Genomic DNA, 27,723 nt, shown 5'->3' with positions numbered 1-27,723 from the left:
TAAAGAAAAGTTGCAAGGGGTGTTTGACGTACGGTGAAGGTCCGGGCATCTGGAGAGTCCCGCGCAAGGGGTGTCTCCGTGTCGTCCGAGCGCTCGAGCGAGCGAAAGAGAGAAGAAGAACTCCCCCGATCTCAGATGCCCTAGAAGCCAATCCTCGCTCCCCACGCTGCGACCATGGAAGAGGACAAGGGCGGCGCCGCGACCGCCGGCGTTAGGGCTTCCTCCTCCTCCTCCTCCCCCCTCCCCTCCGCCCCGGCGCCCCTCGCCTCCTCCTCCAACCCCCCAAAGCAGGCGCCGCCGCCGCCGCCGCCTCCGGAATCAGCCAGCCAGCGGCTGCGGTTCACGGTGGAGCTGCGGCCCGGGGAGACCACCATCGTCTCCTGGAAGAGACTGGTCAGGGATTCCAGCAAGGGGAGGAATGTTTTCCCTCCTCCTAGTGGGGCCGAACCGGCCTTCGGAACCCACGCCGGACCGGCTGCTGCGGTAGGGTTTCACTGGCTTCAATTTTATTCCCTTTGTCCCTTTTGCTTTGATGTTGTTTGAGATTTGTGTTGCTTTTGCTGTTTCTAGGGTTTATACGATTACTGATTGTTTTCTCTGTGCTGTTGTTTTGGATTCGAGTACTCGTAGTTAGATCATAGATGGGCTCAGGGTGTTTACAATGTGCCTTCCTTGGACTTCCTCAGTTGTCTTATTTTTTGTGATTGTGTTAAGTTGCCTTTCTATCGAGCGATTCACATCATTGTCTGCTTCTGAATTCAGTAGCGTTATCGTTAGTATCTCTGGGAAGAATGAGGTGGGATGCTAATGTTAGAGTGGTTAAATTGAGTAGATAATAGGAATACGAACATATTTGGGCATCTCATATTTGTTAGAAGAGGACATAATATTGATCCTAACCTGTTGAGTAGTCAGTGGTGGCGCCAGGATTTTACTTGAGGGAGGGAACTTAAGATGTTTTTAGAAGATATGTTTTGATAAATTCTTTTCTACTAAGTTTCTGTTGATAACCTTTATGCCATGTCTCTTAGTTGCGTTTTAGAATTGTGTAAATATATCAATAATTAAAATCAATACTAGTACTCCACAGGGATCATTATACATAATATTTGGATCCATAAATACTTGGGATGTCCAATACAGAATTGAATAATATTTTCAATATGTTAATTAATTTTACTTAACATTATCTTACTATCATAGAAAAATGTTAAAATACTGTTGTTATGACATTTCTTATGACGATATCATGTAAAAAGAAGCGGCAATAAAACATACAAGAAAAAAAAATACATACGAGCATAGATAGGATGTAAAAGATTAATATAAATACATACTTGGGTTGTTCTTCTTGGTTTTTATTTGAGAACCAGAATAGGAGAAAACCTAGCCAAGAATCAGGTGAGGGCAGGACTCAAACGTAGGTCATTGGTACTAACCCCCAAGACTTTACCATTTGTACTAGTTGGCATCTTGGGGCTCTTCATGCATGAACTCTGAAAATAGAAAATACCAATTATACTCATTGAACGATGATAAAGGAATGAATTTTTTCTAAAAAACAAAAATAAGTGAACAAGATGGGGTACAAAACATTACTATCTACCACTTGTGCAAGAAGGGTGGAAGAAGCAAACTAAATTATAAAAAAAAATAATGAGCCAAGAAAAGAATCAGTAAAATTATAAAATATGCCAAAAAAATGAAAGAAAAAAATGTCACTGATTATATGTTGGTTGGAAGATGGACGCTATTTAGTTGTTGTTGGGAAAAGAAAATTCAAAACACAATCAAGGTATCTTAATTAAAAATGTTAAAGATCAGTAAATAAAGAAATCTTTTCTTGAAATTCTGATGTTGCTCATCCTCATCTTCTTCCATAATATCTGAAATCCGATGTTGAATAAGATGTTTTAGAAATTGGGGATAATATCAGTTTCTATTCTTTGTTTTGCGAGAACTAACCAAAATTTTGTATGATTTAAAGGGCTGTTATTATTGTCTTCCATATATTTTAACAATCCATCACATCCTTCTATATAAAGGTGGACACTTGTGATTAATTAAGCAGATCTCAGGTTTATCAAATAAATAGGTGAATGCTGCTTAACAGACCCCCCCCCCCCCCCCAATCTGCACTTTTATGCTTCTAACAACTTGCCTAGGGGGGCCAAACTCTTTAATTAACATAGATCTAGACTATAGATATACAAGAAAATTTCACTGTAATCTAAAAAGTAATTGATCCCCTACTCCCGTACCTGACTTTGCTCCTGCAAGTAGTGATAATGGGAATTGGAAAAAGCAAGGTTGCTAAACTGCCTAGGCAAGGCTAGGTGGTGGACCTCCTGTAAAGACTAGGTGCATGCTTAGGCGCTTCAGCAACCGCCTAAGGATGAAGGCCTATCAAACTTTTATGATGCATACATTTAATATCATATGCTAAATAAACATTTGCATATGTCACACACACACACACACGCGCACACTTTTTTCACCAAATTTGACATCATGAAACCTAATTTTCACACTTAAAGTCCAAAGATTAAAGTTCACTAGAAGGAGGAGACCAAGAGCAGCATTGCTGCCGCTATAGCAGCTAGCAGGGTTGTAGAACAAATATTGGCAGTCAGCATCTAGCTAGAAGCAGGAGGAGGGTCGGAATCATCAGCCAACAGGCCATAGGTTCATAACCAACAGCTAACCATTAAGGAGAAGGAGGAGGCGGGAAATATAAAAGGAATAAAGATCAGGAAAAAACTGAAAAGGTCAGATGAAGAAGGGAAAGGAGTAGAAGAGAAAGAGGAATAAAAATCATAGGAAGGAGAAGATGGGATTACTTTGAGAAGAAAGATAAACATAAATCTGGCAGTAGTGCTGGAGCCGCTGCTTATAGCTATTGGTTGCTCAGCTCATGGCTGCTTCTAGTGTGGTGGTAGCACACCCTCCTGCATGTCCCATATGGGGTGCAAATAGGGAAATAAAATGGTAAAACAAACTGTTAAAGAACTGGGTTTGAAAGTGGGCATGGCCCAGGTAGCCAGGCTAAATAAAGTGCCTAGGTGGCCCCCTAGGCGTCTATGCAGTCACTCTCAATTTGGTAGATTGATTTAAATTGCCATTTAACAAGGGCCTTTGGCTTTTTCTTTGGGTCCAGACCGTGGAAGATGAGCTAAAAGATGCAGTAGCACCTCCAAATCGATTTAGTGCAGTTATTGAGAAGATTGAACGCCTGTACATGGTATGAGGCATTCCATATAGCTATCTTTTGGTCTAATATATCCATAGTATTAGAAGTTCATTAGTTGAACGTGATAATCCTTAACGTTTTATGTTGTTGGATTGTGACTGAGTGTTTGATAACTTTATTAACTCATGAAGTTCCTGGTTTCAGGGCAAACAAAGCAGTGATGAGGAGGATCTTGATGAGGCTCCTGATGATGATCAATATGACACTGAGGATTCTTTCATTGATGATGCCGAGTTGGTTAGTTCATGTACCTTTTTAGTTTATTATAGAATTATTTATTGTTATGTCATGGTGTAATCTCGATGCTTTATGTTGACATAGTGTTTCTTTATACATGGACTTCAAACTTGGCTATCACAATTCACTACTATTCTATGACTTCATCATGGTATCGTAGCTATGATTTCCAGTTAAGTGATTTATAGTTTTCTTTTCTTGCTCATTGTTCATGGCCATATATCAATAAACAATTTTATTCATAACTGATGTTGTTAAAGAATGCTGAGGAAGAGTCATCTGCAAATTAATTTGATGGATATTTGTATCTCTCTATCTCAGATACTTTGGACAAAGATTTATTTATTTATTTCCTTTTTCTAAGGAAACATAGTGATAGTATAGTTGTTTATTGCAATCCATACGTAAACTTCCCCACAAGAGCATGCAGCAAAATCATATATATTGTTCTTGTTGAGATTTGGATTCAAGATCATGCAGAAGTTGGAAACTCTAGTATTCAATAGGTGTTCTTGTTCAATGTGCTTGCAATTAGCCTTGTCACCAAAGAATAGCATACTTCTACTAGATAGTTATTTTTCAGATAGATAAAATTTGCTTACAAGGGCTCCAGTCTGATTCTCTCCACTACTTCTACAGTAGAAAGGTTGTTGAAAGACTCCTTTTTCTGATAAAGTCTCAAGTCAACTCATTTATGACGCATTTAGGAATTAGGAGGTGAACCAAATCTGGAGGTGGTGTAATTATGTGGGCAAGATTGGGTGTTATGTTTTATAAGTTATAATGCAAAAGGATGCAAAAGGTTTTGATTTGGATATGCTGCTATGCCACATGGAACCTAAAAGTATCTGTTGTTTAAGAGCAACTTAAAACTGCCATCACATAATGTTTGTTTCTCAACACATAAGTTTATTTATACAACTTGAAATATATACCAGCAGTTGCTTGCTCCAAATTAGTTTGTGTTCTTATTCCCTTTCTAGTATTCTTGGTTTCAAAATAAAGCATACGATAGCAACTATTTTTGGCATTCTTCAATATTTGATTAGTTGGATGAATTGAAATAACTTGCAATTTTCAATAGCTAATGTAATTTATTTACAAGATATATCGACCACAATTAATGTAATCTCAACATTTATCCTTGTAAATCTGATTGGGTTATTTTTTGTTGGCTAATGCGCCTTCTATCTTATGTTATATATGGTATTCTTCCAGGATGAATATTTTCAAGTTGACAAATTGAGAACCAAATATGATGGATATTTTGTCAATAAAGGGAAGTTAGAACATGTGTAAGTGTCCTCTTGAGCTCTTCATTTGCAGTTATGATTGCATCTATGGCTTGCTATTTTTTTTTAAAAAATCTTGATATAGTGGTAGAATGACTTTCTAATATAGGTATTTCCTTTTGCCTAAAACTGCAGTCCAATTCTTAGTTGGATATGTTATATTTTTAGTTTTTCGACATACGAAACTTGAACTTCTTGTCAAGTCACCATCATTACATATTTTCCTTTTGGTGCTTATACATAAAAGTTTTCAATCTAGCAGACTGTTTATCATATTCTATAAAATTATATATCCCTTAATCCTATTTATTATTTGTTGTGCAGATATGTCCTTTCACATTCATACACATCTAAAATATACTTGTGCTGCTATGTCAAATTTATTAAAGTTTCTCATATCAGTTTTTCTTGTTGATGCCTGGGCACTTTGCATGAGACCTGCATCCTGTATCTTGAGGAACATTGCTCAATCATGTATCAAATTGCTTGTTTTTTAAATGGCTTCATAATCATGGATACAGGTAACCCACCACCAATTTGACCTTATTTGCTTGGAAATAGCTTCAAAGTTTACATATATCAGATGGCAATTTAAATGAGAGTTGTGTTAGATTTGAGGAAGTTCTTACTCTTATTTATGTGTAGGATTTAAAATAGTCCCGTATTGGTTCTATCAGAGGAACCCAATATTATAACACAAGTCTTGGATGTCAGAATTCTTTTGTTTGTAAACTTACAAAAGAACTTAGGCTATTTTTGGTTTGCAGGAAAGAAAAAGGAATGGGCATGGGTATCTGAATGAAACTGGAAGTTAGGAATGGAAGGTAGGGAACTGGAATCATGATTTCTATTCCATTGTTTGGATGCAAGATGAGGAATACATGGAAAAGAAAAACAATTCATTTCTAATATTTAATTTAGCTACTTGTATATTAGAATGTAATCAATATTATATTAACTTTATAAATATATCACTAATAAGGAATAGAACTATGTTTTGTAATAATGATCCTTATAAGTGTTTTGGCCTTCTATTATCTTATATATCTACATGTTAAGTTTTTAAGTAAATATCATTATAATGTTATAATGACAAGTTATTTTATATTTCTTAGTTATTTTTATATTTTTATTTATTATGTATACTTTTCTTTTGACTTCATATTTTTATTTTTAATTCATATATTTTTAAGTTACATTTTATTTTATTGATAATTTTATCATACTATTTATTTCTTTTTATATTAATTATTTTTTATATTATTAATATTCAAAATTTTATTAATATTATATTTTATTTATTTTTGTTATGCTCTTTGTTCCTTTTTGTTCATATTTTGTAATTTTTAGTTAACATTTTTATTTTATATTCTTTGGTATTGTAATGAGGTATGCTATGCTCGTTTTTCTATATTATTTTTTATTTTTAGTATTTATGAAATGTATTTTTATTTATATGTTTTACTTTTTTTTCCTTTTAACATGCATTGCACAGTGCTCATTTATGAGTGTGTAAGAGATACTAGAGTTTTATGTAGCAATTGATAGAGTATTACAAATGCATGCTACTTGATATTTTTTTCCATTCCACTCCAAGGCTCATTCCAAAAAGAGCGTTAGATGAAAAGCTTTGAGGCTGCTCCCCTTAAACCAAGGTGGTATTTGTGGCAATGGAAGACAAAAGGAGGGCATGCTATTGCAAGAACTCAAGGTTCGTAGGAGGAAAGTAGCACACAATTTATAAGCTTGTTAACTTCTAACCACTTAAGAAATCACAACCATTTCTGCCATGGGGAGTTTGAAGATGAATACTGTTTTGAAATAAGAAAAAAAGAAGATAGATAACAATCACAAAGCCTAGCATGAGAATACTTTAAACAGCTTGTAAGATTTGGAAAAGGCTTTGGAAAACTAAAGATTTGGAAAAAATCGGTTTCCTGACCATTCAGATTGTAGGAAAACCAAGATATTATAGAGATGAATTTTCCAAATTTGGCTAGATTTTTTTCCTTTTTCCTGGAAAACCTTTTCCTTTCCGTTTTTCCTTTCCACTTTTTTCAGAACGACCAAGCATACCCTTTGGGCAATTTCTTCTGAGGTTTGTTGACGACTAGGAAATTGCCCAGAAAGCTCTCCAAAAGTAGCTAGATTTTTTTCCTTTTTCCTGGAAAACCTTTTCCTTTTCGTTTTTCCTTTCCACTTTTTTCAGAACGACCAAGCATACGCTTAGGGCAATTTCTTCTGAGGTTTGTTGATGACTAGGAAATTGCCCAGAAATCTCTCCAAAAGTAGCCTATGGAGGTTGCCTGTAAATAGTATGCCTGTTGATGACTCCTGATCCAGTTAAGACTCCAGCTAGCTAGCTTGCTTGCTTTTAAAATCTTACTGCTTTATTTCACTCAGATGATTACGAGCATGCCCCCAGCTATATAATGCATATAATTTCTATGTTGTCTCAGAACGGTTATGAGAAATAGACTTGCAGGATCCCTCCTCTAGAAGAAAATAAATGTCAATCCTTTAATCAGATTCTACATAGAATCTCATGAAATTTGGTAGACTACTATACTGAAATCTTGATGAATCATTACCTATCTGGTCTGTCTATGGATGTCTGTAGCCATTTCCTTCAGCTCCTGTATTCTACAACATCAGCGACAACAAATATCTTCAACTTTGGTGCATCATGATATCACCCTTGAACCTCCTAATCATTTGTTTTCTGCACAAATCAGCAAAGATGTAATAGCTACTGTTTTTTTTCCAAGCTTCATGTCCTCCATAGTAGGGTCATTTTATTTGATTTGTTAGAAATTAAAAAAAATAAAATTATGCTCTTTATATGGTTGCAGTATTTGATTTTTTATTGGTTGTCTTTGGACTTGGGAAAGAAGACTCCTTGTTTCTCTTTACCAGATGGAACAGATCATAGATATTGGGTTTTCTTCTTTGAATTCATGTAAGATGTCACCGTGCTGCATTTTCTTTTTGTTTCCTTCTGCTTCTTCCCTGAGGTTAGGAAATTTTCTCTGCCTGCATTCAGTGAAGAAACTTATCTGTGCTTGTAATACTTGAATTTTTGTTCTTAAAAGTAGAGTGTGCAGCATGCATTTCTTGAAAGAGGCAGTTGGGTTACTTAAGGTTGCACCTTGTTAATTAGTATTGGAGAAGTTTTTAGGCAAACTTGGACTTGCTTCCCTTCTGTTCCAAGTGCTTCATGGCCATAATCACCTTACATTTGTTTTCATATGTTATGTGTATGTTTATTTATTTAGGGTTTTTTTTGGCATGCATAGCCACCTGAATATACAAAATTGTATGAATACCCTCGTAAAATTACTATTTGCATGTATATCCTTATAAAATACTTATTTTGCATGTATATTTTCTTTTTTTTTTTGCATATGTACCCATGCCATCTAACGGTGTTAAAAAATAAACAGCTTAAAATTAAAATGATTGAAATACCCTTATGGGTAGATATGCAAAAAAAAAAATTATATAAGGATATACATGCAAATAGTAACTTTGCGAGGATATTCATATAATGTCTCATATTTAGAAGGTTATACATTCGAAAAATTCATTAAAAAAAGATCAAAACTTGGTTGAGACTTACCAAATCTTTTATGATTCAGTTGGATCAACAAGTCAGAAAAAGGCCAAGTCCCCTTGTCAACTTTCTTTATTTAAGATCTTAACTCGGTCAAGTTGTAATATTAGGCGATCATTTTGGTAATACTATTCTCCATTTGATTTTGACATAATTATCATTATCGAGTCCGTGATATCTATATATTCTTCATTATGTTAAAAGACTAAAGCATATCAAACTTAAATTAATTATAGATGCTTAGATTAGTAAAATATTGTTAGTGATTTGAAAATGTTGAGTTGTTTGTTTATTGGAGCGAGAATTTTGTAAATGCAACATGATTTATTCTATAAGAGTTGATATTAACATGAGATCATGCGACATGATAATATTAATATTTTTTTGTGACCGTTTTTTATTAAGAACAATTGAATTATCTTTATTGGATTTTGATTATTTTTATTGTATTTTTTAAGTGTATTTCCTCCTAAATATGCAAAATTGCATGAATTTTCTCACCTTATAAAGTTTTTTTTTGCATGTCTCTCTATAAGGGTATTTCAATCATTTTAAATTTAAACTGTTTATTTTTTAACAGCATTAGATGGTATAGGTACATATATAAAAAGAAAGAAAAAGAAGGGTATGCATGCAAAACAAGTATTTTATGAGGGTATACATGAAAATAGTAACTTTACGAGGCTATTCATGCATTTTTGCACATTTGGGAAGGTGTACATGCAAAACACCCATTTATTTTTGCCATGTACTTACATAATTTTGTATATGTTCATCTATCTACCTGTTTGTTTGTCTATCTATGCATCTAGCTAGCTAGCTAGCTAGCTATTCGGAGATATGTGTATGTAGGTATAAAAACATGTATAGATGTATGTATAGGTATATGTATGTGCTTGCAAATATGCACATGTTTATCGATGGGTCTTCCAGGCATTCCGAGGCCTGTTTGTCTACTAGCGGTCACCCAGGTACCTTGGTGTTGCCTATGTATGAATTATGTGGACATTCTTGTTATATCAATTACCTAATCACCTTGTTTATTTTTAAAGGGTGTCCTAGTGATGCAGGTGGATGTGCAGGTGCATGGACGCCATACAATTTGCATGTCATTTTTAGGATATTAAGTGGCCGGATTTGGAAAAGTTATTAAGATGAAAGTTTCAGGTCTCTTTCTCTTCTTTCCAATAAGCCCAAGAACATTAAAATCAGAGTTATGGTTGGATAGTTATAGGTATTTTAAGAGGCATATGTCTTTTGACCTTTTAAATTATCTAATTCTCTAAGAGAATTTGGTTTTGGCTTTAATGTCTTTTATTGCGTGAGTTACCCATATCAAGGTGACTCTTGACCTTTCATTTTCTTTTGTCTTTTCATGTTACCCATGACTTGCCTATAAATAGTCATGAATTGTAATGAGGAGGCATCCAAGCTTTGAATGAAAGATATCTTCCTCCTTTGCAAAGAAATTGTTCTTGTCTTTTCTCCCACTTTCTTTGGATTGCAAATCGATCCAAGCGGTATCACCTAGTGTACGAGGCTTGCCATAGTAGGATCTAGGGAGAGTTAAATGTATGCAACCTTATGCCCGTATGGTTGTTTCCGTGATTCAAACTCATGATACCCAGGCCACAATGGAGCAACCTTATCGTTGCACCATGGCCCGCCCTTTGATTACCTTATTTGTCTTTACTCATAGTATTTTTCTGTGGTAATGGAGAGGTTTCTAAGAAGCTAAGATATAGGTCATCTCGATTGGTGATTAAGATCAAGTGAATTAAGATCTCATTTTTATTTCAGCTGAGATTGAAAGTAGGGAAGAATTGAAGACTAAGATTTTTTTTGATTTTGATCAATATGTTAGATTCAGGATATCAGAATCTTGGCTGATATAGTAAAACCGATATTAGCAAATATTTTGAAGCATTATTTTTGAGATTTATTAATTAAATAATCTATTTGAAGAAGTAAAAGACATTGGAAAATGTTGGCTGATATGATGATATCGTAATGGTTGATGTCTTCGGATATCTCAGTTTCTATCAGCTGGGATTGTAAGGTCTGAGGTTTCTTGTATATTGTGTCCGTGAATGCCCAATACTGATACAAACCGAGATCTTGGCCAAGATGAAAACCTTAAGTGGCACCTATGATGCACTTGCCGAGATTAGGAGACAATTACTATTAAATATCCTGCATATTAGCTCGCATGACACATGCTAAGAGAACTCCTTTTAGGAAGATCGATGCTGTAAGCTTGTAAATTGCCTTCAAAATGAAATGGACCTTCTTTCTTTCCAATGAGGACATTAATGGGACATTTGATTTATTGCTAATATCAGCAGTCTTAATTAAAGCTGCATTCCTTTAACATTAATTTGTTGTAGCATAAATATGTTCAGGGGTTTAATTAAATACTTTTGTATGACATTTGTTGATGTCTTGATTAAAAACTTCAATCTTGTGCCAACAACTATAGGTACCTATAAATGTAGTCTCTGAAATTTTGGGGTCATATAAATTAACAAGATCTAATTTTGGCACTTACCATTTCTCGAGTGACAATAGCAGACAATGCATGCCTTTCAGTGATATTAGTTTGATAAATAATAATGAAGAAGACATCTTTATACACTGTTTTCTTTTTATATCAGTGAGCCTATGGCATCATTTAATGTGGCACCAAAGAAAAGGAGAAGAAAAGATTCAACAAAAGTTTACAGGAAAAGGGATCATCAACATGGTCCCAATGAATCTGTAAAGATGGGTAATATGCGAATCAAGGCTGCAGCAAGGAATGCACCGTTGGTGGGGAAGAAATTATCAAGCACTGCTGATGTTCTGGCTCTTCCATATTTCGAACATTATTATGAGGAAAGTAAACCTGTAAAAAAAATATTAAATGCCCCTGCAGGAGCCTACAAAAAAAGGTCTTCTGATCTCACCTTGCATTTGGAAAATCCTCCATCTGTGAAAGTACCAAATAAGGATGTCCCATCATTACCCTTGGAATCAAAGGATTTTGATAAACATAAAGCTGTTGTGATACCATCTGATGACCTTGTTCATAAATCAAGAGGAACGGGCAACTCTTTGGATCCCATGTATCAGGCATCTCAGGACAAAGGTGTTTCTTCTCAGGTTGAATTTCAATCTAGGAGATTGCTGAATGGTGAGATTGAAGAATTATCAGCTAAAATACGGCGCAAGGAGAAACATGGAACTTGTGAATTTCCTATGCAAGCAGTGGTAAGCACTTGGAATAGCTAGATATTTTAGAATTCACGCCATTATTTGTTTTCTGCAACATGATTTTTTTCTGTTTTCTCTGCTTGACTAATACTTTCTTCCTCAAATTTCTTTGTAAACAATTATTCTTGCTATGACCTCTTGTTCAAAACTTTTTATCGACTTGTTGGTGTTGTACTTGCTGCTCTTAACTTTACATATATAAATGGCTTACAGTTCTTCGGCACAAGTTTCCATGGGCTGTCTTTTCAGCTTGGACCTCTCTGACAATTTTCCCTGATGTAGCTAAAGGGCCCTACCATCTATAAAAATTTATAACTTGGGACACAGTTTATGATGTCCTAAGCATTAAATCCTGTTAGAATGCTGCTAAGTGCTGCAGAATCAGTTGATTTTTCCAGTAATGTGTCTGTTATCAATCATGTTAGAAATTCCTACAATTTTATTATTTTGAAAGTTGCATTCTTGGTAGGATGATGTAACTGAATGGTAGGAGTTTTTCTTCATCAGATACCCTCGAGGATGGGTATCAGTGTTTCTGCTTAGCTACAGATCTAAGAACTAGAATGATAGTTGATTTTTGTGCTTTTAGTTTCAAATCTCCCAATCTTATCAGCTTTATAGAAATTCGCTCTGGCATTCTCAGAACAAATGGTTCAGCACTAAACTTTTTGCAGTGTTGTGTCATTAAAAATAAAAGACCTACCTCTCTAAGTTGTTTTAGTTGTATTTATATAATGATAAAGAAGAATGTTTGGAGTTCTGGACGTCCATGGTTTGTGATGTGCCAGATTTATCATCATATAAAAATCATTCCTATCTTGATTTCTCATGATCTCCGTAAGTGCTACACAAGTGGGTGCTCCTTCATCATCTTTCTATTCTTTGGGTAGGTCGGGGAAACTCTTGAACTTCCTATTATTGTTGAATTGTAACTTCCAGCTTATTATGCATTGATCCCAATATTTCCATTTATGCAAAATTATTCTTACATGCCTGAATTGTCTTAAATGCTTAACATTTTGATCCATTTTATATTGGACAGTTTCACTACTGTTGTTTAAGTCTTATAGAAGTCTACCAAAAGTAAGGTTCGCCGAACGAATATTAGGATCCGTATCGGTTGGCAAACGGATTGGTATGGTATCAGTACCGGGATCCATACCGGTCGGCGGATGGATCAATACGGTATCGGTATGGTACTAGTTCGGTACCGTAGCGATATACGGTACACTTGGGCATGCCGGTACGGTACCGGCATGCCCTTTTTTTGAGTTTTTTAAGTTTAATTACTTGGTAATCAATCTTTTTCAACTTTTCAGTAATTTTAAGTCCAATTTGATATTTTTTAATATTTTTTGATGTTTCTATGATTCTGGTTTAACCTAAATGATACATCTTGTTATTTCAAAATGATATAAAACACAAAAAGATTAGTAAGATGTTGCATGCTAGAATAAGCATTATGAAATATACTTAAATTAAGTAGTGAGGTAAAAAATATAAAATAATATAATCAATTACATATATATTTAAAGTACAACATACATATCGATATCTAAAATCTTTTTGAGTGGCGATGTCTCTCGTAGATATCCAAATTATTAGCATAATCAGAAGGCACATCAGACCACCCCTCTAACTAAGCAGCGTTGTAGTCTTGTATATTCATCTAATAAGGATCATGCTCCGAATTATAAGCACTCTTGGATTTCTCGCTGAAGCTCTAGCTCTGAGGTATTCTTTGACTAATAAGCTGGCTGATAAAACGGTTGTGAAGGAGCCCATCCGAATAAGTTGACAGCAAAATCCGACTCATAAGATGTTTCGAGCTGCGTAGGATAGTAGCTACCGGAAGATGTCTCAGACGCACCATATTTATATCCGTATCCGTTTGGGTTATAGGCTGTCTGTAGCTGTGGGTGATAGGATTCAATGTAGGACTCGAAATCTGATACGCCTATGGATTCTACTCCATATGTGAGATCATCTGCAGCTACATCGTATCCTCTTGAATGATGTTGGGGAGCCTGTCTGTTATATGGAATCGGATCCTCGTAAGTTCCATCAGATTGTGCACCGTGGTCTCTATTCTGTGTAGCATGCATAAACTGAGATTCATCGATGAATTGAAGACCATCCTGCGGCTGTTCCATAAATAGCAGTCTCATGTCCACTCCCTCTGGCCAGTAGATCCTTGACCATCAGAATTGTTGCTTCTAGTCTCCGAATATGAGTAAACTGGCTCCTCTATACTCTTCATTGGAGTTGTGGGTGCCTTTTGTTTTTCTTTTTTGATGTACTGGGCGGCTATCTTCTTTATCCTTCGTGCCACTCGTTGCCTACTTACTCTTCGTGCCATTCGTTGCCTACTTATCCTTCGTGCCATTTATTGCCTATTTATCCTTCGTGCCACTCGTTGCCTGCTTATCTTTTATGCCACTCTCTGCCTGCTTACTCTTGGTGCTCCTCTTTGTCTGGCTATGTTGGGAGGATGTATATCGCCCTTTTGACCGAGTCGATCGGGTAGCATGGTGGTCTTGTTTAAGCATCTCTCGATCATATCTCCAAGAGGATGTCTCGGACAAGGAGTCATATGGTGACCGGCTCTTCTGTGGCTGTGGCTGATCAGCTAGAAGGATGCGTGGAATATTTTTCTGCTCATTGCCCTGCATCGATCCTAGTCTCATTAGCTACGAAACTGGCCGGTCGTGGAGGCAATCCTCGCTTATCAAGCTCCAGTTCCTACTGCCGGCCCACAAGCCATCCGATCATAGGATCATCCTCATCATCAAAGAAAGCATTATGGATCGAATCTCTGTACTTTAGCTCCACTTTCTCTCGAATTCACTTCAGTTTCAATCTCAGTTTGTGGATGAGGCATTTCTGTGTCAAACGGTTTCTCTACTTGCTGTGGATGAGGGCAAAGGTGAACTAGTTGTGCTGACAGCTACTCGAGGAAACTGTCTGGGAGAGCTCATAGCTAGCTACTTTAGATTTTTTGCGGACAAACCAAAATGTCCTCATGTTGCAAAAATATTGAATAAAATTACATATAAGATAGTATTATATTAGTAACCATCTAACGCTAGGTAAATATCCTCCTGATGTGTAATTTACATGGACAGCTACCGAGACTCCAAAACTGTTAGTGCCTTTTCTAAATATTTTGGTCTGTAAAAAAGAACCATGTTGTAATATGTTAATAATTGAAGATACCAATTAACTTATACATCTCACTTAAGTTAACTTACCTTTTTTAGATATAGGACCGCAACTTTTGGATTAAGCTCTATCTTGTAAATCACATTTCGCAGAGTGGCCAGAAGTTTGTCATCTATATCGATTTCAGATACGGTGTATTGAAACCTCGGATTCAGATAGTATGCTGCAAATAGAGTTCGTTATTGTTCTAGTAAAATTGTACAAGTACATGAGCACTCTAATTTTCAATTTTCTTGCTTACGTGCTAGATGCAAGTTTCTATCCATCTGATAGTCCTATCGCTGCTCAACGATGTCGATGTACTCCTGGGCATACGTCGGATCTGCCTCCTTGATCTGAGTCTTTTTTCTTTCCATAATATGATACAAGAAGCCCATTTGGGTTTCCTCTCGCTGTCTACGACTTGAAGCATTTTATACAATGGTTTGATAGCCTTTAATATCGTAGTGGCCCTCTGCCAGAATATGTCTTGTCACTAAGTCCTCGACAATGCTTCCTTCAGTGTCAGCCCTCACATATCTACTTTTCTGCCACTCAGGATTGACAAACATCTGACGTAGGGCTGCTTTCCTCTTAAGAAGGCTATCAATTGCAACGTATTTGGTAGCAAACGGTGTGACTTCTAGTATCAAGATCTCTTCCTTTGCATACCTCCTCATTAGTGAAAGGACCCATGTATGGTTATAAATGTATCTGATGATGGCTCTGCAGTTCGGTGGTCCATCTCTTTTTTCTTAAAAATTCTTTCCTTCATTGCTCTGAAATTAGAAAAATATTTTTTCATCAGCTACCGAATCTTCCGTGGACCTTTTCGAACAGATACGTCAGGATAACCACCAGCTAAGTGCTGCTTCAATCTGGTTACTCGTTCTTTGAACTCTGTGTTGTATCAGTTGCACTTTCAATGGTGCTAGCTCGAGAGCATTTGTCCATGATCTCAATTAATGTCACGCTCTAGCTCCTTTTTCTTTGATGATTCCATTCTTGCAGGTTTATCAAGTACGTCAGTTTATCAATTATTAAAAAATAGTAAAATTAAGTTACGATGAAGATATTTTTTTACTGTCGAAAGTACATTTGATTTATCTAATGCATAATACTAATTTTTCATATTTATTTATGTATTTATATATTTTTAATAATTTTTAAATTTAGAAAATATGTTTAAATATAATAAATTCAAAAAATATGTTTTTTACCTCAGAAAATACTTCTAAATTATGTAATATGCACCACTAATTTTTCATAATTTTTGGTATTAATTATATATTTTAAATTATTTTTAAATTTAAAAATAATTTTTAAATATAAATATTTTAAAAAATTAATTTCAGCTCAGATCTTTGTACAACCCAATAATGAAATGCTACATATATTTTTTTAGGCCTGTGGGCATGCATCAAAGGCTACTTATTTCTCAATTTTTTTCAAATTTAGGCCTAGGCCACTATGCGCATGATCGTATTAAAACTTGAACAAATAGACACCAAATTTTGATGGAGAGTAGCTTGCATGCCCCTAATATGTTTTGGATTTTATATTTTTTCTGAATTTTATTTATATATATTTTATTTTTTTCAATTTAAAAATATATTTTTAATTTTTTAAAATTATATAATCTGAAAATTAAAAATTTTAATATTATTGTGTAGATCATCTATAGATCTACAACATATAATAAATTCAAACCCAAATCAAAATTTTTGGCATGATCTCTTCTTATTTTGCAAATTTCGAGCTATTTTTTCAAGCCAAAAAAATAAAAATAGAGGGAATGAGATAAGGGAGAGGAAGCACACCTTATTTAGGCTTGGATCTTCCTTCAATTGCGTTGAATCGGTCGCAAATTGGGGTGAAGGGGGAGTTGTTTAGGCGTCTTAAGCCTAAACGAAGCAGAGGAGGTGTTAGGAAGGCTTCCTTTCAACAAGAAAAGCTAAGGAGAAGAGGCCCAGTTTCGAACTGGGTCGACTTGGTGCAACCGAACGGTTTGCACCTTCGAATAGAACCGACCGGTTTCGAACGGTTCCAGCCGGTTCAGAACCGAAATCATTTTTAATGGGCGAACTAAGCCAGTTCCCCACTGGGTTAGCTTGGTACGAGCTGAACCGGGCGGTTCGGTTTGGTACAGGCCAAGCCGGGTGGTTCAATCCGGTTCGGCCTACATTGACCAAAAGTCTTGCTACCATTTAATATCTAAACAACATTTTGCAATCTCTTTTACTTATATTAGATTACATGAAAGAAAATAACTGATCCTGAACTTCACCAGCTACATTCATTCTCTATGTACACTATGATTATATGCTGAGATTGATCCCTAAGTATTATAAATTTTATACTTCTACAAGTTAAATATGATATTCCAAGTCTAAAAGATATTTCTTGGACTTCTTTACTTTGTTTCCTCCATTCTTATTTTTACATGTTTATTCACTAAATTGAATTGATTGCTAATTCTTTTTCTATCTTTTACATATAGATTGATAAGTTCAAGCTATTAATCTCTAAGATAAATTATTTTTTCATCTAGTAAAGGCTTTGAAACTATTTACCTCCTTGTTTCTGTTTGTGGAGGATGGCCTGTTGATTGAACAACTATGCTTTTAAACTTGAAAGAAACCCCTTTCAGTTTACTGAGAAAATCCAAGTGGAGGGTGATCTGGTAGAGCCCAGCACCTGGGAGATGTTGTACACCTGTTTGCTGTTTCAAGCACCTTGCTGCTCACCTTTGCCACTAGCAGCTTAGCTCTCATGTAGCACTACTTATGGCATTATTTTTGAAAACAGTAAAATCCTTTTACCCTAGTTTCTGCAAAACAATAGATCGCAGATGTTGTTCGCTAACGGCATCTTGTTCAATGCCTGGTAATGCAGTTGAATTAGATGATATATCACTTGCTGAGCACACCAGGTTCTTTCTTATATAGCATGATCTGTCTTTTGGGTGGTTACTTTATTTTTGATGTCTTGCAGCAACCAACATTCAGAAGGGTGAAAGAAGGCTCCACTGTTAGACCGAAAGGGACAACACTTGAACGAGCCATTCGAGACCTGGAAAAGATAGTTGCAGTGTGTAAGTCCTGATGATTCCAAACTGTAGTACTTTCTGTTGAAGATTTTCCTTATGGAATACCATTGGAAGTAATTGAGCTCTTGTTGTTATTGTTTAAACTTTAAAATTTTTCCTACAGCCAGACCACCAAGTATTGATGTTCAGGAAATGGATCCTTCATCTCAAGGAGTTAAAAGGAGGCTTCCTCAGGAAGTAAAACAGAAGCTTGCTAAAGTTGCAAGATTATCGGTAATTGCTAATTAATCTCATTCCTTGTCTCCTGCTAATGCTTTTAGTAGTGTTATATATAATGAAAACATTTTCCCATGCTGTCATGATCTTTTATATTTTTAACTCCATGATCTATCTTAGAGATCAAATTCAAGCCTTTAATGATTTACCCATCGTATCACGTATCTGCATGAATGATATTTAATAATTATCTGGAAGTATTTCATGATCAGTTTCATCTTGCACACTTGAGGCTTCCAATAAGCATTAAGGCCAAGTGGCTTCGTTGTTTGGAAAATATATGGCTTTCTAAGGAGATTCTGTTGTGTCTTAAAACAGTCTGACTAATGTTAGCAGCAATCATCTCAGAAAATTTTCAGCTGCAGGGGATGACGTGGATATTCTCTATGGAAACATTTTTTTGTTTTTTTCTGCTGGTTGGAGAGAGAGGGGGGGGGGGGGGGGGGGGGCTCCATGATTGATACCAATATTGATGCAATTCTGGTCATATTGTCTATTGTTGCATGATTTTATCAACTTCATAACTAATGAACTGGTTGTGGTGGTACATTGGGCTGATAATGTAATTCAGCACTGTGATTTGGCTTAAGAACTGTGAATGCAACGTCCTTGGATTGTGCTGACGATATCTTCTTCACATATGATCGCCCGTTCCTTCTTTTCTTTGGGGGCATGTTATACACAACAACCATCTGCATTGAGAGGTTCTATGGGAGTTGCGAAGATTGAAGCACGTGTGTTGTGCCAATGGCAGTATATGATTGGCACTGAATTTTGCACCAGTATGTCGGCACTTGGCACGCAGCACAGTTGGAAGATACAAATAACTTGCAAAAGATATGTAACTAGCATATTCCAATATGATTTAACAACTCAAGTTAAGTGCATACAGAATACATCTGCTTCTTTATGAAAGGAAGTTGGACCCTGTTTTTGTCAGTCAAATATGATTTCTGACTGATCTAAGCAAATCTGTCATCTTAGTTCATATTAAAAAAAAAAATACCAATTGCTGATAAAGCTGGTCACAAACTTGTTATTATATGATCTGTTATTATATTGATTTTTTATCAAAAACCAATGACCAGAAGTTCAAACAAAGTAAGGGAAATCTGGCAGAGGTATAATGGAAACTGAATCCAACTAATTGCAGTTTATCAATTGTGTAGGTTTAGCAATATATGCAGTCTGACCGCATGCCAAATTGCGTCAATCTGCATTTGATAGTACCTACATAGGTTGGTAGTGATATGCACAACTATGTTGCTGTCATCTTAGAAATGATATTGTCTATGTTGTCTGGAACCTAGATCATCGGGGAGTTAACTTTAATACCCTAGCCCTTTAGGTATCCGCCTCTCAGAAACCTTTGGTGGCCCCTCCACATTCTAATATTAAAAAATAGGGTCCATGCAGAAGTTTAGGGTAGACTATATGAATTTTTTCTTGCTATGTTCTTATCGTTGTTTTCTGTCATTTGGAAAAATCCCATAAATTTTACTTTCGAGATGTCTTTTGGCTTTTATAATGAACTATATTTCAATGTTATTGTAGGCAAGCCAAGGTAAAGTTTCAGAAGATGATTTAATTGATCGTCTTATGGGGATTCTTGGTCACTTGGTGCAACGGAAAACATTGAAGGTAATATTTGGAAAAGCTAATCCCCACTGTATTCAGTGAATTATGTCATATTTAGAAAAGCTAATGCCAAATGTAGTCAGTGAAATATGATACAAATTTCCTGCTTTTATTATCTCACTTAGAAAATACTTTTGAAACTTATCTTTTTGCCCGTTTTCATGCATTTCAAAAATGACATCCTTTCAGCAGGATGACCGCACAGATCTGTTTTCCTGTGTGCACTTATATTTCTCCAAATAATAAATGAGAATACCATATATTTTTCAGTAAGCTTTTTTGGTTTTATTGTTTGATATATATTTAGGCATATTGCAGTAGGATATCATAGTCTCATTCTGTATAAAATTTTCTATATACTAATATATTAAATTGTATTACAGAGGAACATGAAGGAGATGGTTGAATTAGGTCTTTCGGCAAAACAACAGAAAGCTGATAGATTCCAACAAGTTAAAAAAGAAGTTCATGAAATGATCAGAGCACGTGTCTCAAACATGAAATCTAAGGTAAGCGCATAGATAATCAAAATGGAAGCATCATGTGCTCTTGTGAAAACAAACATAATTTTCGATAATTTTATAAGAACATTACTTTTAGATGATATATAACAAACAGCATGCATCTCCGAAGTTGAATTCATATGTTAAATTTTATGTTTAGGAAGTTGAACTTAACATGTACTACTTTATTTTGGTTATTACCCTCTATATCTAAATTCTTATTTCTTCAACATGGGGCTGAGCCACAGGATGCTTCAGCTGATGATTTCCAGGAAGTTATCAATAATGATGAAAGAAGAGCTCTAAAAGGAAAATATAGCATGGATTCTGCACTGGAAGACAAGATCTGTGATCTCTATGATTTATATGTTGAGGTACAAAGTTATCTGCAATTGATTTTTTTCTTCTTGTTTTTTTTTTTGCTGTGGGGTTTATCTCGAAAAGAAAAGAGGGAAAGAGTGAGGTATATTCAAGAGGAGAGTGTTTTGGAGACTAGATACTATGCTGCGTCCTAAAACCTTTCTTAGGTTAATTGAAGTGATTGGAATGTGTCATGAAGGGTTCTCCTATGTTCCATGGTCCTATCTTAATTCGGAAAAAAAGAAAACCCTGCCTTTTGTTGGCCAGTTTAAAGTAACTCATATTTCATTAGTTATTTCTTATCATCATTTTGTTTCATTTCTAGCCTCCAAACTAAAATTGATTTTACAGTCCATCACATCACTTTCTAAACTATATTTCATTTCAGGGGATGGATGAAGATAAGGGCCCTCAAAGCAGGAAGCTATATGTTGAGGTAGGTCTAATCCTATATTTATATTTTAAACATTTTCTTGTATAATTCTGTCTGAGCATGTTGTAATTATTGATCATTCAAATACTTAAATTTAGACATAATTGCTCTTATGGAAAAATTGTTAAGATTTTATACATTATAAGTTTTTTTTTTTTTTGTAGTTCTATATGACTAATTTTGATAATGAGCTGACTAATTTTGTTTACTTCAAGCATTAAATTTCTTGCTTTATTTTTGTTTTGATTGCATTTTTGTTTTTCTTGTTTCTAGAAATTGTGGATGGTTGCTGGCGTAACTGTCACTTCTTAATTGTTTGTTACTATTTTCTGGTAGCATGTCCATTCTTGCATTTTTTTAAGTTTCTGCTAGTGAAAATATTGCATTTCCCTCATTTATATCTCCTGATGCAGTCTTTTGATATGGCTTATGTTTTTACTTTTGACCCATGCTTTTTCCTGGATTCCAGCTCGCAGAGTTGTGGCCCCATGGTTATATGGATAATGTTGGAATTAAAGATGCTATATACAGATCGAAGGAGCGAAAGAGGGTGTTATACAGGCCGCATAAGGTCTTCATTTCCCCCTTTTTTTTTTCTTATGCGTATGACTCTCTCTTGTTCCATGAAACTGACCTCTTATATTGCATTAATTTCCGTACAACTATGAGTTCTTTCTGACCTATAATGCTAGTGATGCATAAATGAATTGCTTCAGACCCCTATCATCTCAATCACACTGTCATTTGCTTTAAAGAATTAATATTTTTATTTGGTGGAGTACTTATGTATTATCACTTCGAGATCTTACATGTCACTGTTTTTTCTAGTGTAAATGGCATAAATCGTCTGCTGCAAGTTGCATTATAGGCTGAAATCTTCTTCTTGTAATTGGCAATGTCTTGTATCTGTGCCGGTGAAGTTGAGATTCATTAATGATTTTATGAAGGTTATGAAACATTTTTGATAGAAAACTGATGTTGAAAAAAGTGATTGGCAAATTGTATGTTAAAGTAGAAAGACAAGACCTTTCTTTGCATGAGATAAAGTCAAGTTTGAGTCATTGGCTAGGTTCTAAGTTTGGTTCCTAGGGAAGAGGAGAGAAACTCTAGATGTTCCTCTTCTAATGCTTGGCGATCAAATGAGGTTAAATGGAAAAAAATATAAATATAAAAAATATAAGGAAAACAGGTCTCTTAAAGAAGTCCAAAATCTTTTGCCCCATTTAAATAACTATCTTGATTGGAATAAGCCAACGAGATCATGCTAATTACAAGTCATATTCTTCACCTGCAGATTTCTCATTATAACCAACTAAGCAAAAAAGTTCTTGTATTTTATTTTTATTATTTTCATATTATTTACGTTTCGTTAGCAAGCAAACAAAGCATAATATGGCTGTGGAGGATGAAAATTAGTGCCACCTAGAAATTCATGTATATAAAATGGTAGTTGCGCCTACCCATTAATTAAGTCACAACATAGTGATCATCATGCATGTAAATAATGAAGACATGGAACTTCTGAGGTATTATAAACAGGAAAAATATCTGGTAAGAAAAAATGATTAATACAGTTAAATACAATAATGTTCAACTTATATACTTTACAGATAAAATGTTATTTGTCCTGGAGTGCTTTAATTCTTGGTTTCTTACTCATGCAAAGTGAGCTCTATAATTTATTAGTACTCAGCTCATGTGTTGGTGTCTACATGATTCCATCATACACATATTGGAATTAGTAGGGGTGGAAAAAACAACCCCAACTTATTTATGCAACCCACTTCAACTTGCCTAACCTGACGTGTTGACTGTTGTGTTCACAAGTCGGGTCCAGCCTAATCTACTGGTGGGTCGGGAATTTAGTACATATGATACCCTTATTTATGCTTTTTGTTAAAATATAATACATTTATAATTTCTTTCAAAAAGAAATATCTAAACCTAGCTTGACCCCCCCCCCCCTCCCTCCTCCAATCTCTTCTTTCTTCTTTCTTTTCTCATTATTCTCCCTAATGCAAATGCTAACCCAATACCTTCCCTCTTCTCCTTCCTCTCCCATTTCCTTGTCCTCCAAGTAAACCCTCATTCGCCATCTCTCCCTCAAAAGGTGTTAGATGGCAACACCAACTGTGCATACCATTGGCAGTTCGCCAGCCCTTCCACATTGTCTGACACAAAGTGGCCTTTCAGAGGTGGAGTTGGAAACGAGAGCCTCTTGGGTGCCATTGTCATTGCACCGTCCTTCATGACTATCATCATGACGTAGCAGGAGGTGGCCTCCTTTCATGCACTCCTAAATAGAGTCATTGCATACATGGTTGTAGTAGGGTGGCAATGGGTTGGGTTGGTTGGGTCAGGATAGGGAAACACATGAAACCTTGATCCGGTACTCAACCCAACCTAGTGACCCTTCAACCCATTTGACTTTTGAATGTAAACTCAACTCAACTAAGCCTTAATCCCAAGCTAGTTGTGGTTGGCTGCATGAATCCTTTTCATCTATTCCGCTTGGTTTAGGTAGCTTTTGAATGTATTTTTAAAAAAACATTGTTTGCAACTTTAGATTTGATCATTTCCCATTTTCATAAGTAGGAAACTGTAAAGTATTTAACTTAGGACTCTCGTGCGTGACCATTGAAGTATCTCTGCACAGATAAAGCATTTTCTCCTTCTTTAGGAGTCAGGATGGTTGGGGGGGGGGCTCAAAATATGCTTTTTCTTGGAAGTCTTGATCTCTGATTAGTAGCAATGAGGCACTAAATTAGTGAAAGTTGGTGTAATATGGATTAGAGAATGTTATTTGATCACTTCTTCTTATTTGTATCCTTTTTTTTAATGATTAAAAAAATTGTTGTGATTTGCTTTGCTGCTTGCCACTTTTGTGTGCATGAAATGTCATCTTCAAATGTTCTCTTTGATGTAACTTCAGGTTCGTGATGAGGAGAGGATCAAGAGGAAAAAGTTGGCTGCGGCAGTTAGGGTAGAGACTAATCCAGCTGCTCAAGTATGGGCTGGACAGGAGAGACCAGTTACTGATTCTATTGGAGCAGTTCTCATTTCTGCGGGCAAGTTGGTATCCAATCCACCGCCTGCTTTATTAGGCAGAATTACTGATCCTACTCCACCTTCAAGTGATTCTGGACAGCAGCATGGATTGAAAAATCCTGACAAGGTTAGAGGAGGTAGCATGAGCATGATCCTTGAGGATGGCAGCAAAGCTGTTGTTGATATGAAAAAAAAGATGAAGAGGAAGTCAGAATCAGAGTTGGGGTACATCCATGTTCATCCACGTAAAGTTCCTTCGCAGCATACCAAGGAAAGCCACAAATCTCAAAAGCTTACAGATGACACAAATGTTAGTCAGCAGCCTAAACCGGTTATCCCACTACCTGGAGTTCCAGGTTCTGACCATGCAAGCTGATTCTGATTCATCATAGCATTACAGAATTACATGTTAATTATGAGTTAGTTGTTTTCTTTTGTTTTGCACCCACGATCATCAAACAGAAAGATGGTCTTCATGTTCCCCTTCCAGCCAGTTCTTTTCTGAGCAATCATTTAATGTAATGCCGATTGCCTTCCCAATATTAACATGAGACCTATGGGCTTCTTTATTTTGCTTCTAACCAGTACAGAAGATCATCGGCTACTATCTATTGTAGCGTTTGCCTAGTTATGCTGCTGCTGTGGTTCATAAAACCATATTCCGAGAATCCATCACTCTGTGGTAATCAGGAACCTTGGGTTGAGCCATGTCACAGATGACAGAGTGACTGCAAATTGGTGCTCACTCAGATTTAATGATTATGGTGCACTGGGTAGTCTACAATGCTGAGTAGAGGATGAGCCAGTAAGCAACCTGTTACCTGCGTTTTAAACAATAGTTCTGCTCCTTAACCATAACTGCAGCCACTGTCGCCGCCATCCCACCCCCAAAATCTCACGAGAAAAAGGGGAAGTTCTATTCTTCATCTAAAGCTTTCTGTAATAGATTGAATGCCCAAGGGATTCGTAGATATTGAGTGCTGATTCAGGCTAGACATCTTAACATCTTATGTCTCTCTCCATCAACATATTGCTTATTTTTCCACGAGTTTTCGAGTCTTGCCCACATAATGTTTTGATGGTTGCCTCCAGCGCATCGCGACGTTCTTATGTGCTTCATTATCTAAAGGCAAGCTGAATCAAGAGAACTGTTGGTTGGCGTCGTGGCAAGATCGAACGCAACAAGTTATTGTTTTTAAACTAAAAACTTTGAGCATAGAAATTTTGGTTTTCTTGGAGCATGAAATCTTAGTTATTTCAATCCATTATTAGGTCTCTTGGTGATTCAACCTTTAATCTTTATCATGGACTGTCTGGTGCTTCATTATTTTATTAGAGAATGGTTTGTGCTACGCCTGCAACTGGGCACTGCTACATCAACCCAAAGCTCACTCAAAAAAGTAATTCAGCTGGCTGCAAACAACTAACGTTTGAGTAAGGTTTCTGAATTACTAAAGCATTTTTCCTGCAATTACAATCCTAAATATTTATTTCTAAGATGGTGGTTGCGGCCTGGTATAGTAGATAGGCTTGTTGACCCTGATTAATTGGCATTGGTGTAATGTTGTACCGCCCATCTATGGTTTGATATCTCAGTCATTCATCACATGCTCCCTCTTGAATTAGTCATGCATGGCCGCTCAAAGGATAATGGAAGATACCCCACAAACCATGTGACCATGACTCTGGTGCCAACTCCTGCATGTCATGCATTTGAGCTCTATGAACTTCATACTCTCCCCAGCTGTGTGGAGGAATATCAACATACTTTTGATACTCATGGTAACATTAAAACTTTAATCGTCATCAGGTCCTTGTAAATTTCATGACTAATTTACCCAGCCTTGCTACATCGGGTTCTTGAATATAGGTTTTGAAGGCTTGCTATAACTTTTCCTTGATCCATTAAGAGATGATAATTGATCGGTCTTAACAAATTTGTTTGTAGTGCACCTCTATAAATTATGAACAAGGAGGCGTTTGAACATACGGGGAAAAAAATTGGTTCCATGTTAATGGTTGATCATCATATTTTTCATGCACCAAAAGCAGCCCACTACATACTGGCTACCAACCAAATTTCCTCTTGTTAGATTTGCAGTCCTTGTCAGGACAGGATCATGAAAGAACCAAGGGTAAATAAGATTTTTATGCCCAGATTGCAGTGTCACACCCTAGATCCCGAGCATGACATAGCCATGCTACCGCGGGGTATTGCCCACAATAACACGAAGTTCATACTAAAATTTTTATAAAAATTTACAGAATAATAAAATTAGTCCAAAGATTTTTCATTTGTTAAACAAAGAGAGGGGGGTATAGAGCATCTAAACCCAACATTTGAATATTTACGGGTACACAACCCAAACTTTATAATCATAACTAAATTTATTGATAGCTTGCAACTATGATTGGAGCTTATTCTTTCATCCTCTATTTCATTTATTCCTCCCTGCTCCAAGCAACCTTAATTATCTGAAAAAAATATAAGAGACAAATGAGCTTTGCGGCTCAATAAGTAACAATGCATCGCCTTACCGAATTAAGCATAAACTTTTATATGATTTAATGCATAATTTGGAAATTAAATTTTTATTATAAAATAAAATATTTTATAAACATAATAACAAACTGCATCATAGCAATCTAATTATGTATGCACAAATCATGCAAGTTTATAAAGCTAAAAATGCAACTTAAAATATTCATAATCGTCAAATATTTGTCATCTATCCATACTATCAATTAAACGTTGCTCCCAGATTTTTTATGCTATAGTCACTATAACCCATGGTGGGGCTATTTTTTGTAATCAACAAAATATCATAGTTTATATTTTTTACCGATTTTAACTCATTGGCAAAGGGCCATTTTAGTTGGATGCTAGCTCCAGAGTGCGATTGGTCCCCATTTCTAGGGTCGTTATAGCAATCTGATAGTTCATAAAATATTTCAGATGTTCTTAAGATATATTTTCTTAACTCATACGTGAATAAGATACTTAATGGCTTTACAGAGTTCGTGATCCATAAATAATCTTTAATAATAAAACTATTATAAAATTATTTTTTGTAAATCAACTATATTTATGAAAGTTCATAATTCATAATTAGACCCTATGGACTCGTTTGGTTCGCGGGAAAAGAACGGAAAAAAGTGTGGTCAACGGAAAAGTAAAGAGATGCCTCTTATTTGGTTGGAGTTTTCAAAGAAGAGTTACGAAAAAGTTGTATTCCCATAGGAATATGATTTCCACGTTTCATGAAAAGTTTTTTCCATGAGAAATATGAAAATGTTACTTTTTCGTGATCCGAAAATCGAAATATTTTTATTTTTTTTCAAACAGACCCTTTAGCATCAAATCAAGGATCATTATTGGATTCAAAGTATTAAAAACCTAATTTTTATTTAGGGTATAATAGGAATTACATATAACTTTTTCAGAAAAGTGGATGGTCAACCAAACATAAGCACTTTGGAAATCTGTCACTTTTCCATGGTCAACCAAGCATGCCAAAAGTACTTTCCTAGGCATCCTTTTTCTAGAAATATGCTTCACAGGAATCATATT

At 35.7% G+C, this 27,723-nt stretch overlaps 1 protein-coding gene across 2 annotated transcripts; it reads left to right on the top strand.

Annotated features, from left to right (window-relative positions):
- On the top strand, positions 1–24,729 carry LOC103718710 (ubinuclein-1-like). 2 transcript variants are annotated; one of them, XM_008807638.4, is made up of 13 exons: positions 1–483; positions 3,158–3,241; positions 3,395–3,487; positions 4,706–4,782; positions 11,047–11,641; positions 17,840–17,939; positions 18,058–18,167; positions 19,725–19,811; positions 20,192–20,317; positions 20,560–20,685; positions 21,060–21,107; positions 21,574–21,675; positions 24,037–24,729. In XM_008807638.4, exons 1-13 carry the CDS (start codon positions 175–177, stop codon positions 24,526–24,528), a joined length of 2,349 nt encoding a protein of 782 aa, XP_008805860.2. In that variant the 5' UTR covers positions 1–174; the 3' UTR covers positions 24,529–24,729. The 2 variants fall into 2 exon arrangements, with proteins under 2 accessions (XP_008805860.2, XP_008805861.2); XM_008807639.4 differs by lacking the exon at positions 3,158–3,241.
- The last annotated feature ends 2,994 nt before the right edge of the window (positions 24,730–27,723 follow it).

Source organism: Phoenix dactylifera, chromosome 7 (assembly GCF_009389715.1).
Source record: "Phoenix dactylifera cultivar Barhee BC4 chromosome 7, palm_55x_up_171113_PBpolish2nd_filt_p, whole genome shotgun sequence".
Classification (NCBI taxonomy): Eukaryota; Viridiplantae; Streptophyta; class Magnoliopsida; order Arecales; family Arecaceae; genus Phoenix; species Phoenix dactylifera.
The sequence above is the reverse complement of the archived record's forward strand: the minus strand, read 5'-3'. Positions and strand labels throughout refer to the sequence as shown.

Bases quoted from the DNA above. Each gene is read 5' to 3' on its own strand.
- LOC103718710 (XM_008807638.4), top strand. From the start codon at position 175: ATGGAAGAGGACAAGGGCGGCGCCGCGACCGCCGGCGTTAGGGCTTCC. The intron at 484-3,157 runs GTAGGGTTTCAC...CTTTGGGTCCAG, and splicing joins ACGCCGGACCGGCTGCTGCG to ACCGTGGAAGATGAGCTAAA. The intron at 3,242-3,394 runs GTATGAGGCATT...TCCTGGTTTCAG, and splicing joins AGATTGAACGCCTGTACATG to GGCAAACAAAGCAGTGATGA.